Source organism: Dermochelys coriacea, chromosome 7 (assembly GCF_009764565.3).
Source record: "Dermochelys coriacea isolate rDerCor1 chromosome 7, rDerCor1.pri.v4, whole genome shotgun sequence".
Taxonomy (NCBI): Eukaryota; Metazoa; Chordata; order Testudines; family Dermochelyidae; genus Dermochelys; species Dermochelys coriacea.
The window spans coordinates 100,194,257-100,206,277 of NC_050074.1; the positions used below are offsets into that span (position 1 = coordinate 100,194,257).

General features: G+C 39.5%; 1 protein-coding gene across 1 annotated transcript in view; it reads left to right on the forward strand.

Annotated features, from left to right (window-relative positions):
• The window catches only part of TCERG1L (transcription elongation regulator 1 like), a 223,280-nt gene that overhangs the window by 193,809 nt on the left and 17,450 nt on the right, over positions 1-12,021 (forward strand). The window contains exon 10 of the mRNA XM_038408237.2: positions 5,792-5,927. Coding sequence (XP_038264165.1) covers positions 5,792-5,927 — 136 coding nt within the window. The remainder of the gene's footprint in view (positions 1-5,791; positions 5,928-12,021) is intronic.

Here is a 12,021-nt window from a genome sequence, read left to right on the forward strand (position 1 = left end):
GTTATTAGAAGCATGAAGACATTACTATTCATTATTTCAGATTCTCATTTGTGCTGTTGGAGCAGGTGGACCACAGAACAACCAATAGCAGCATCTAGTCCTTGGTCTAGTCTACATTGGCCTCTGCCTTGGCATATTTTACAGTAGTCTCTCGGCTTCTTTAAATATACCAGCTAGCTATAAACCGGTTATGCCACCCAAGAATAGCATGAGCACAAGAGTCTTTAAGGGGGGTGATGTGGGAGCCAGCTCTACCTTTTCTATCTCTATTCCAATTGAGACTATCTACCTTTTCAGCTGCCTGAGTAGCACAGAGAGTCCAGAATGAAGAGGACAATTTGGCTCGATAGTCTTGGTTCTGCCTTTCATATCTGTGTAAGACTATGGCAACTCATTTGGCGTTCCCAAGTTCAATTAACTGTTCTGCCAGACTTACAGATTATTCTGGGGTAGACTTCTCTCCGTTTCTCCTGTTGAAGCTGTTCCACTTTGTATAAAATACTAATTAATTGGAGTAGGAACTTGAACCTGATTCTCCAACAGCCCAGGCGAGTGCTCTAAACATTGGGCTCTTAGGGGGAGCACCACTACCACAACAATTTTTTTTTGAGAGGGGACGGACCTCACTTAAGTGCTTACCTCCAGAAGAAGGTTCATGGCTGGCTGTAAGTCCCAAGTGGAGATAGGTGCTTCGCCCCTCAAAAGGGAGTTAGAGGGGAGTTTATGCCATACTTCTGTCCTCCACATTTCCTACGTAGCCTGATCTATAGATTATGTATGAGAGTCCCAAGTTATCACTTTGAGGATAGATAGGTTCTTGTCCCAAGATCAGGCCCAGTATTATTAGAATTATTATATAGTTGGGAACCCCAATCTGCACAGGTGTAATACTCATACTATAGGATCTCTTTTATATTTACAAATAAATAATTTATTAATACATTTAGGAAAGTCACACACACTCTAACTCAGTAAGGTAGATGGATATAATACAGAAAGTACATCTGAACATCCATACTTACACCATCCCTTGCAGAACAACCTGAAATGTTAGCCATTATCTTCCTCATCACCATCCCCTTCCTCATCTTCACCAATGGCCATCAATCTGGTCCCTCCCAAGGGCTACATCTCTCTCTCCTACTGCCTACAGGCGGGGATACCACTTTTATAATATGTTACGCTGTGATTACCATGTCTCATACATATTCAGCGGGGGTTTCTTCCCTCTTCCTTATTTCTATTTCCTCCCATTACCAATGTTAAGATGTCCTTTTTCTATATTAGTATATAGTTAGTATATTTATAGTTAGTATAGGTTAATATATAGATATAGTATATAGATTTCACCCCATTATCATGTATATTAATTCATTCCCATGGTCCATCCAAAACCTTCCAGAAGCTGGTGTTAGTTCATGTTTCTGTGGTTGGCTGATATCATTATGAACAAAATTTCCCCTTACACTCTACTTCCAGTTCCCCAAAATTTAGGAGTTACCTAAGTTTATTTATGCCAAAATTCATAGGCCTCAAGCCTCATGCTAACTGCTGAAGCCAATATCTTACAGGATGCAGGCTTGTAGGTTCCTTGCAGTACTGCTGACTATAATAAAGCAGAATATAATAAAAAGCAGTGAATATAATAGAGGTAAGCTAGCCCACCGGGTTACACCTATTTGCAAGCTCCGGCAGCTCTCCACTTAGTGTGCTGGCTTCAGTGATTCCTATTCTTAGGCGCTTAACTTTCCCCAGGCATTGGATAGGGAGCCCGGGCACCTAACTCTGGACTGTGGATTCCATTAGGTGGCACAGCAACTAAAGTTAGCTTTGCAACACTGAGCCTAACTCTGCCTCAGAGTGACTTGCCCAGCCTCACACAGGAAGTCTGGCAGAACAGTTAATTGAACGTGGGAACTCCGAAATACCTAGTGCCCCAACCAATAGACTATCTTTTGTGCATCAGACCCCTTGTAGCCACATGTCATTTGATAATTACGATGTCAAGTTTGGTTGAGTGTGGTAAACGTAATTGAGCTCAGCCATGGTTTGGAAAACCTGCCCTGTTCCTCACTGGATTTTCAGTTATTTTCCATCATTGAAAGTAAACTTACCTAAGTAAATTACGTTATTCCTTTGACACACAATAAATCATTTGATACAAAGAAAGTCTTATTCTAATGTTAATATCCACTTTCATCAAAGTTAAACCATAATTCATTATACTTAAAGCACAGCAAGTCAGGCTACTGTATATATATGTTAAAGTTTGCTAATCTTCGTATATTTATATCTGTTGCCTTTCTTGATTTTCATATTGCACAGGTCAGGTGCACATTAGCAGAAATGGTTTATACTTCACACTCTAATTCTCTTCCTTTCATTGTTTTTTTCCAGTGGTAATATATTTTCAAAAAGAAAAGGAGTACTTGTGGCACCTTAGAGATTAACCAAATAAATTTGTTAGTCTCTAAGGTGCCACAAGTATTCCTTTTCTTTTTGTGAATACAGACTAACACAGCTGCTACTCTGAAATATATTTTCAATAGCTGGTTTAAGGCCTGATCCACTGAAGTGAATGGAAAGACATCCATTTTACTGCAATAGACTTTGGATCAAGCCTTATTTCATATTTCCAGTCCTGAATCTACACTTACAGTTCAGTAGTTTTGGATTCAACAAGCTATTGTCTCTAAGAAGCTCTGTACATAGTACTGTAGTTTAATTTACATTTAAATACAGTTTAATTATAGTACCTGAAGTATGCAGGCCAAATACTTTCAAGCACCACTCTAATTATACTGTATACAAAAGCGACAAAATCTTTTTTTCCTCCGAAAAAATCAGATTACTTAGAAGCAGGAGTTCATATGTAACATCTTCAAATTGCTTATTCTTAATTGCTTAAAAATATGGGGTAATTTTGAGTACATCTACTAAATTGTTTTTGTGAGATCATGTGAAAAATTTTCAGTTCTCATGTGACAAAATGTGCAATGTAATGTTACCTATTCAGTCCCTGGATTACCACATGGCTCCCATTTACTTCAGTGGAAGCTGAAGGCAACATATGGTTTAATACCTTTATCTGCTTAGAAAATCCAATGTAATTTTACACTAGATTTTTAAAGGCTCTAGAAGTCCAGATTGTAACTCCAAGTGGATGGGTTTAAGATCAGAGTTTTTTAAATACAGACAACCACATTTGCCTACCAAGTTTGCCTTAAGGCTTTGGTCTACTTTAAAAATTCATCAGCATGATTCATGTCATAGGTTTTCATTGGTCATCTTAATACTGAGTCCCATCTGCTATCTTGCTTTATTTGGTCAGAATGTAATCCAAAAATCATATTAAGGTAAATCATCTGTGATAATTTGGAAAGGGTAGAAATCTAGAAAGATTCATCCCCAATCAGGAATGACAGCTTTTATTGTGATTCTTGTCCCCCCATAGAAAGTTGTCATATTCAACTGCAAATCCCAGTACAACTAAAGAAACAATTCTCTGTAAAAAAATACTTCTTATCTATTTTGAGATTTATAGGCTTCAAAACCTGTGATAGGAATAAAGTAAAAGGTAAAATAGACTATTTAAATGTATCTTTTTAACTATGAATTTCCATATTTGATTGCATTCTGTCACTGTTTTTGTTGCCTTTATTGTAATTTTTAGTTTCAGAATAAATGAAAAATCCATCTGATTTGAAGGATAGTTTTAAATTAAACAAAATAAAGGAGAAACGTCTCTCCTGCTGTCTTAGCTGATTGAGTAGTATTGTGAGTTTCTATCAGTTTCAGCTTGAAAAAGTTCTTTGTGGATACTAGAAATTGTAATGGAAGTTTCATGGATCATATTACGAAATATTATGATTTAGGGAAAATGAAAATTGCTAATACAATATAAAAGTCACCATAATAATATGAAGAGTAACAATTGATGCCTTTGAAATTGCTAATGCTATATAATACAATTTTAGTATGATTTAAGTACAATGCAATTATTGATAGAAGGGAGATAATATGCTAGGACTCATATTGCATTACTGCCTGATGTAATTTATTAGCTGAAAAGAATATTTTAACTTTTTCCGTTTTCAAATTGTGCAAGTTAAAGCACTTTGGAAATTATTTCCTCCCTTTCCCACCCCATGATCAACAGTTCCAAATCTGAATGCAGAAAATTAGTTATCTTCAATGAGAACTGCAATGCCTCTGATAATCTTGTCACCTTTATTAAGGTGCCTAAAATAAAAGTGCCTTACTATAGCATTGAGGTCTGAAAAATTTGACCAATATTATCACATCTTTTGGCCCTTATTTTTTAAACATGAGTCAGGATATTGATAAATAATAGAGATGGAATAAGACAAAAAAATTGAGTCTAGATCTATACTTCCACAATTCAATTACGGGTGTTCAACTCCAGGGCTTTAGTGTGGACCTATCTGCCACTGTAATCCAATTTATTAGTAGAGACCAAAAGTCATTCTATACTCAAGGATGTTCAGTGATCTTCGTGACATGAGTTATGGTTTCACTTTTGTCCAGGTGGACAAATATCTGCTTCACAACAAACAAACAAAACTGCTATTGACAGGTTCAAGCTGAAGTTTAGTTTTTAATTAGCCTGTTTTTGGAGGTGTTCCTCACAAAGCCAGTTTTAAGGCAGAGCTTATACTACCAGTGCTGTACTTACACAGTAGAAAAAATAGTAAATGTTAGTTTCCAAGTGGTGTGCATTGTTTTGTTTGTTTTGGAGTTTTTAATGGTAATTTTAGTGATCACTAGACTCAGTTAAAAATATATGGGGCAAATCCTCAGTAGGTGCAAATTGGTGTAGCTTCACTGGTTCCAAGGGAATTATACATACTTACAGAGCCATCCCTTGGGTACGGCGAATCGGGGCGACTGCTCCAGGCCCTGCACTTTGGAGGGCCGATGCAATTGGCCGGCACAGTCAGTCCCCGAAGTAACAGGTCGTTCCCGGAAGTGACGGATTTGTCACTTCCCACCCCGTGCCCCACTAGAATCAGCCCTGCATATTTACACCTGATTAAAATCTGTCCATGTATTTTTAATATCTTATTAATATACATTTAATAAAAATGTTGATGACTTGATGTTATCTCCTGCAATCAGCACAGTCATGCTAAATGTCTGTCATCCTCCATTGAATCTTGCAAAGTACAGTGGTAATTAGTTCCTTGGAAACAGCTATTTATTCTAACATGAAGTCATCCTGGAAAATCATTATAAATGTCTGTAAAGATTTTTGCACTGATAGAGGCACTTTTCACTGATGTCTCATTACAGGTTGTGTACATGTAATAATATGTCAAACTGTCCCCCAGGAGTGAATTTAAGGGACTCTTGGGATCATAAAAGATTAGCGTTGATTTTTAAGCTTAAAAGCAATAAGATTATTTTCTCCAGTCACTACTCTGAAATCTTCACTTATTGTCAAACATAATGGAGAATAGTAGTTTTCCCATTGCTTGAAGTGCAGTGCAATGTCTCATTGTTCAATCATTGTGCTCTGACCACACAGAAATACTATATTTCCATATAAGTATTTGTCCTAATCTTCAATGAAGGGCCCTCAAGAACCATTCCATTTTAGTAATTAAATACAGAAGATTAGATTTAGCTAATTAGCTGTCAATATTACATACCGTTTACAAAGAAATCCTGCATTTAAACTTATTTCCTGAAGCATTTCCTAGAGAAAGTAGAGGGTTAAAAAATGTACACTGTGTATTTACTGAACCATTCATATCTTACATTGTTAAAGAATGGAAGATCCCCAGAATGCTGATCAGGCGAAGGTTGAAGTGGAAGAGAAAATTGTGAAAACATCAGCACATCAGATTATTCTTCCTTTAGAAGAACGCATTGCCCATTTCCGAGATATGCTTCTGGAAAGAGGGGTAAGAAACAGGTTTTGTTTATTTGAGTCTTGTAAATTATGGAAATACTATACCTAATCTGAAATCTATAGCAAGCACCTTGGAATTCTAGCCCCCAAATTAATTGGAATATTTTTTTTGCTTGCTCTTGGACATGCAATGTCACTTTCCTGTAAACATCTGGCACTGTGGAATGTTTTCATGTTACTGTTATATGAAGGAATCACCATAGAAAAGAGAAATTGAAAGAATTATTGAAAATTGCCTGTTCTGTAACCTAAAATGAACCAGAGTAAATGGTCTTAACCCAGCATTTGGCTATGAAATAGTGTTGTCATGAAATTATGTTTTGCTTTGGCATGATGGCCTATAAAAGCTTCCGGCAAAGATACATAGTTTGTCACTGCAATATTTTAAAAAGTGGAAGTTTTTATTTAAATACATTTTTATTTTTCCTTACTTTACTTGTTCAGTGATGTTCAGAAAATGTTTATTATTTATTTCTTCATTTAGATTTATGTTAGCATTAATGTGTAGGCACCATTGAGAATTTTTTAAAGAATACACCAAAATTAAAAGATTGTCAATTCCCCCTGATCGAATCAAATACTCAGCAACAACATCAATATAACTGAAATTAATCGACTTTACATACAGTCCCTAGAATCCCATACCCAGCCCTACCCAACACCCATTTCATTCTGAGACAAAGGGAAAGGGAGACCTTGGAGGTTGCCCTGAAAGCTAACACTTCATCTTGTTACAAACCTGGGGGAGAAGTGAGTTCCAAAGGTCTGGGGTTCTAATAGCGAACACCCTGCCAGCCACACACTCTCCCTTATACTGAAGGGAGGGGGCTTCAGCTCAGGCGCCTCCACGAAATGCAGCTGCAGTACATTCCTTGCTATGTAGTGTTTTGTTAGACACCAGGCAAAGATGAATGACATTGGCATTAATGACAGGTTTCAGAGTAGCAGCCGTGTTAGTCTGTATTTGCAAAAAGAAAAGGAGTACGTGTGGCACCTTAGAGACTAACAAATTTATTAGAGCATAAGCTTTCGTGAGCTACAGCTCACTTCATCGGATGCATTTGGTGGAAAAAACAGAGGGGAGATTTATATACACACACAGAGAACATGAAACAATGGGTTTATCATACACACTGTAAAGAGAGTGATCACTTAAGATAAGCCATCACCAGCAGCGGTGGGGGGAAAGGAGGAAACCTTTCATGGTGACAAGCAAGGTAGGCTAATTCCAGCAGTTAACAAGAATATCTGAGGAACAGTGGAGGGTGGGGTGGGGGGGAGAAATAACATGGGGAAATAGTTTTACTTTTGTAATGACTCATCCATTCCCAGTCTCTATTCAAGCCTAAGTTAATTGTATCCAGTTTGCAAATTAATTCCAATTCAGCAGTCTCTCGTTGGAGTCTGTTTTTGAAGCTTTTTTGTTGAAGGATAGCCACTCTTAGGTCTGTAATCGAGTGACCAGAGAGATTGAAGTGTTCTCCAACTGGTTTTTGAATGTTATAATTCTTGACATCTGATTTGTGTCCATTCATTCTTTTCATGGCAACCAGGTTAGCCGTGACAGTATAGGGGATACTGTTCCTGACGGCTTGTAGTCCATCTTTGTGTGGAATGTTGGTGTAGAGGGCTTCTACATCCATAGTGGCTAGGATGGTGTTTTTAGGAAGATCACCAATGGACTGTAGTTTCCTCAGGAAGTCAGTGGTGTCTCGAAGATAGCTGGGAGTGCTGGTAACGAAGGGCCTGAGGAGGGAGTCTACATAGCCAGACAATCCTGCTGTCAAGGTGCCAATGCCTGAGATGATGGGGCGTCCAGGATTTCCAGGTTTATGGATCTTGGGTAGCAGATAGAATACCCCAGGTCGGGGTTCTAGGGGTGTGTCTGTGCGGATTTGTTCTTGTGCTTTTTCAGGGAGTTTCTTGAGCAAATGCTGTAGTTTCTTTTGGTAACTCTCAGTGGGATCAGAGGATAATGGCTTGTAGAAAGTGGTGTTGGAGAGCTGCGTAGTAGCCTCTTGTTCATACTCCGACCTATTCATGATAACGACAGCACCTCCTTTGTCAGCCTTTTTGATTATGATGTCAGAGTTGTTTCTGAGGCTGTGGATGGCACTGTGTTCTGCATGGCTGAGGTTATGGGGTAAGCGATGCTGCTTTTCCACAATTTCAGCTCGTGAACGTCGGCGGAAGCACTCTATGTAGAAATCCAGGCTGCTGTTTCGACCTTCAGGAGGAGTCCACCCAGAATCCTTCTTTTTGTAGTGTTGGTAGGAAGGTCTCTGTGGGTTAATATGTTGGTCAGAGGTGTGTTAGAAATATTTGCTTATGATCTAATAAATTTGTTAGTCTCTAAGGTGCCACAAGTACTCCTTTTCTATTAGCATTAATAGCTTCATGTTTCCCTCCATGACTATTTGTGATCATGAGACTGGAGCCACAGGAGGGCACTATGCCATCTGCTCTTCTCTCTGGTCATAGGAACTCGGCCTGGTTCCAGCTTAATATAGTTGAAGTTTAAAAGGCAGGTGGGATTGGCTGGGATCAAACCATTTTTTGCCCAAAGCATCAGGGGAAAGCAACACAGGTTAATACAGCCTGATAACTCACTTTTATGAAGAGAGAAGACCCTGAAAGCACATTTCTCAAAAGAGCTGAATTACCAGGGACCAATGAAGCTGGGCAGCAGCAAGGATGCAAGGAGCATCTGCACAAGTGCCGCTTGTCTCCTGCAGATCCCTGGAATCCACACAGTTCCTGAAAGTTGTGCAGGTTTCGGGTGTAAAGATGTTGATTCTTTTTGCAGAGGAGCAAACTGCACTCAACTGTTGACCGTATTGTAGGGCCATTGGTTGCTGGCTGTAAATTAGACCAGCCTACTTGCATTTATGCCAGTAGCCTGTGTGGCCTCAGACTTATCACAGTGTCAAGGGAATGCAAAAGTGACATAAAAACGTCTTTCCCCCATTTCCAATCTTGCGCTGAGCACACCTCAGCTAGACCAGTGAATCTGGACCCCAGATTATTATTAGCTATTGGAGTGCTTGGAGTTGTCCAGGCCATTTTAATATTGTATAATCAACATTATGACCAGGTAGATAAAGTGTACATTTAAATTACAGCTAGAATAAATCAGACATATCAGTCCCATAATCCGCACCACAATCTGAATTACAGATCTGTCTAATATTGTGGCCATAAAATTGCATCCACAAAATTAGGCCACCAATGTCTCCTCTGCTCTCAATACACTGATGGATTCAAGTATAAAATCCTGTTGGAATTAACAGACATTGTACATATATGTCCTGATCCAGCAAACAATTATGCACATACATAACTATGTACATGCATAGTCCCACTGTATTCAGTGGGCTACTCAGATATATAAGTGTTATAGAATCAGGGCCTTTAACATTCCTTGCATCAAAAGGATGATAGAGACCCCAAATATATTTCCTATAGGAAACTATGTGATTTTAAGCAAAAGCATTTCAAAGTAGTGGCACATACCTTTACCCTCCCCCATCCTCACCCCCCAACACACACACCGTAGGGTGCGGGAAAGTTTTTAATCAATAATCCACAAACTGTGGGGGTGACAGAATTTAAGATGTGTGTCTGCAGTCTAGCAGTAAATTATCTACAAACCAAACTTGTTTTATTAAGATTTCATTATTAATGTGCAGAATACTTCAAAATATTACTAAATGTGTTTTATAGCACCGTAAATGTGCAATGATTCAGGGATTCCTCTGGCATGGTCAAAGTTTAAAAGTATCAGGGTTGTTATAGGAAAGGCATTTTGAAATTGTTACACACTGCTGAAATTCAGATTAACTTGTTAGAACAATCAGGAATTTGCCATTTCCGTTATCACTTAAATATATATTGATTCTACATTGCTTAATGACTGAGGCCCAAGGCACTTACTAAACACTAACTGTCTAGGGCAAGTTGATGGTTAATCCCAGTTGGTTATAACTTCCTCAAGAAGTGCACTGGAGTGAGGTCATTACTGCTATTTCACACTGATTATTTAAATATCGTTTGCCATTTTCCAGCAGTGCCATTGTTTTTTCAAAGATGATTTCTTTGAATAGCACTAGTGCTGCTGCAGGCATGTTTAAGAATACAAAGCACACCAGCCAATCAAGACTTCTGTTTAGCACACAATATTCTGTTTGTATACCACATTTTGTGTGTGTATGTCTGTATGTCTGTACATATCTAAAATATGTATATGTGTGTGTGAATAATAGAATGTTAAACATAAATATAGTTTTCAGTGATGTGATTTTATTTATTATAGTGTAAAACAATAGCACTGCATGTAAATGTATGGCTAGTTCTCCTATTTCAAAGCCAGGTCTCAATTATATATCTCCTATTTAGGATTTTGTCAGCTCCAGGGCCCAGTCCAGACTATTCTATACAAAGGCAAAACTTAGAGTGAAGTCAAAGGCAGTTTCACCTTATTAGGGACTGCAGAACAATGCCCCTACTCACATTAACCATTAGTAAAATAAATGTCGTATTCTGCTCAGTTGTGGATGGCGGTTCTGGGTAACCCAGTCCCTCCATTTCTATAGTTGCCCCTTCGATGAGTGAAGGCATGTCAAATAAGGCACTCATATAGACACAAACAAATGCAGTTATAGATTTACTGGAGATGAAGGGCCAGATTTTGAAACACATTCTAGGAACCCCTGTTAGACATAGAAATAACTACTCTGGCTCTCTGTCACCCACCACCAGTCCCCTTTTTGTCATGGCTGTGCTAGAGCATGACTGGAGTGCTCTCAATTCAAGTGACACCTGCAACTGCAGTGGCCACTAGGGGACTGACACAGTGCAACACAATTTAGAGCCAACCTGAGCCTGAGAAGGAGCCAGAATTTACCAATGTACCTTGCCAAAGAGCCATAGTAATACGTCAGCAGCCCCACATCAGCTCCCCCCACCCATGGCTCCCAGCGCCTCCCGCCCACCGGCAGCTCAGACGATCAGCACCTCCCTCTCTGCAGCTCCCGATCAGCTGTTTTGTGCCGTTCAGGAGGCTCTTGGGGAGAGTGGGAAGAGCGAGGGCATGGCAGGCTCAGGGGAGGGGTGGGAAGGGGTGAAGTGGGGGCAGGCCCTGGGGCAGAGCCAGGGGTTGAGCAGTGAGCACCCCCCGGCATTGGAAAGTTGGTGCCAGTAGCTCCAGCCCCGGAGGCGGTGCCTATACAAGGAGCCGCATATTAATTTCTGAAGAGCCGCATGTGGCTCTGGAGTCACATGTTGCCCACCCCTGATTTAAAGAGTCCTGAGAGTACTCTAAGTTACACCCCCAGTATTTAGAGGATGGAAAGGAGGTGGAAAAACACCTCTGGCCCCCCTCGTCCTTACATGAGGCATGCTGCTTTGGTTGATTTAAGGTTATTAATATTATACTAAAGGACGTGTATGTTGTTTATGCTTGTGGAGTAGTAATAGAGTTCACACTCCTATGGGATTCAGCTATTAAAGAGTGTCAGGATTGCACACACTTTAAAATGTCAATAACTTTTATGGTAGTATTTAGGCAATAGAGTTCCTATGATCTCTGTCTCACAGACACTCACCCCTGAAATTTTATGCAACAGATAGCAGTAGTTATCACACATGGATGTAACTTTTGCTGCTGATGGCGGCTGGCCAGTACTTGGGGTAAGCAGCCCATGCGTGCACTTAAATAGATAGCTCCTGCTGTAACTGAGCAGCAGAATTAAAACTATGCTATAATGTACAGTTTCTTCCAAGGCTGCTTTTTCCAGACAGGCCCAGAATAACAACGTCACCTGGACACTATCTCCTACAGGGCAGCCTAGCTAACCATGTCTTGCCGCTTTTGCATGGCCTCACTAACTGGTGTCATGCTTTGGCATTCTTTCTCATCAGTCTGATGAGTCACCAAAAGCTGTGAATCTTTTACTCTTCGCTCTTTTCTGTTCTTATAAATTTTTATATTAAACTTACAGCCTTAGAATCTATTCACGTATCTTTGCCCATAGTTAAGGGTATTACGAACTATTCCAACTTCCTTAAACTTCTAAACACACTCTTCA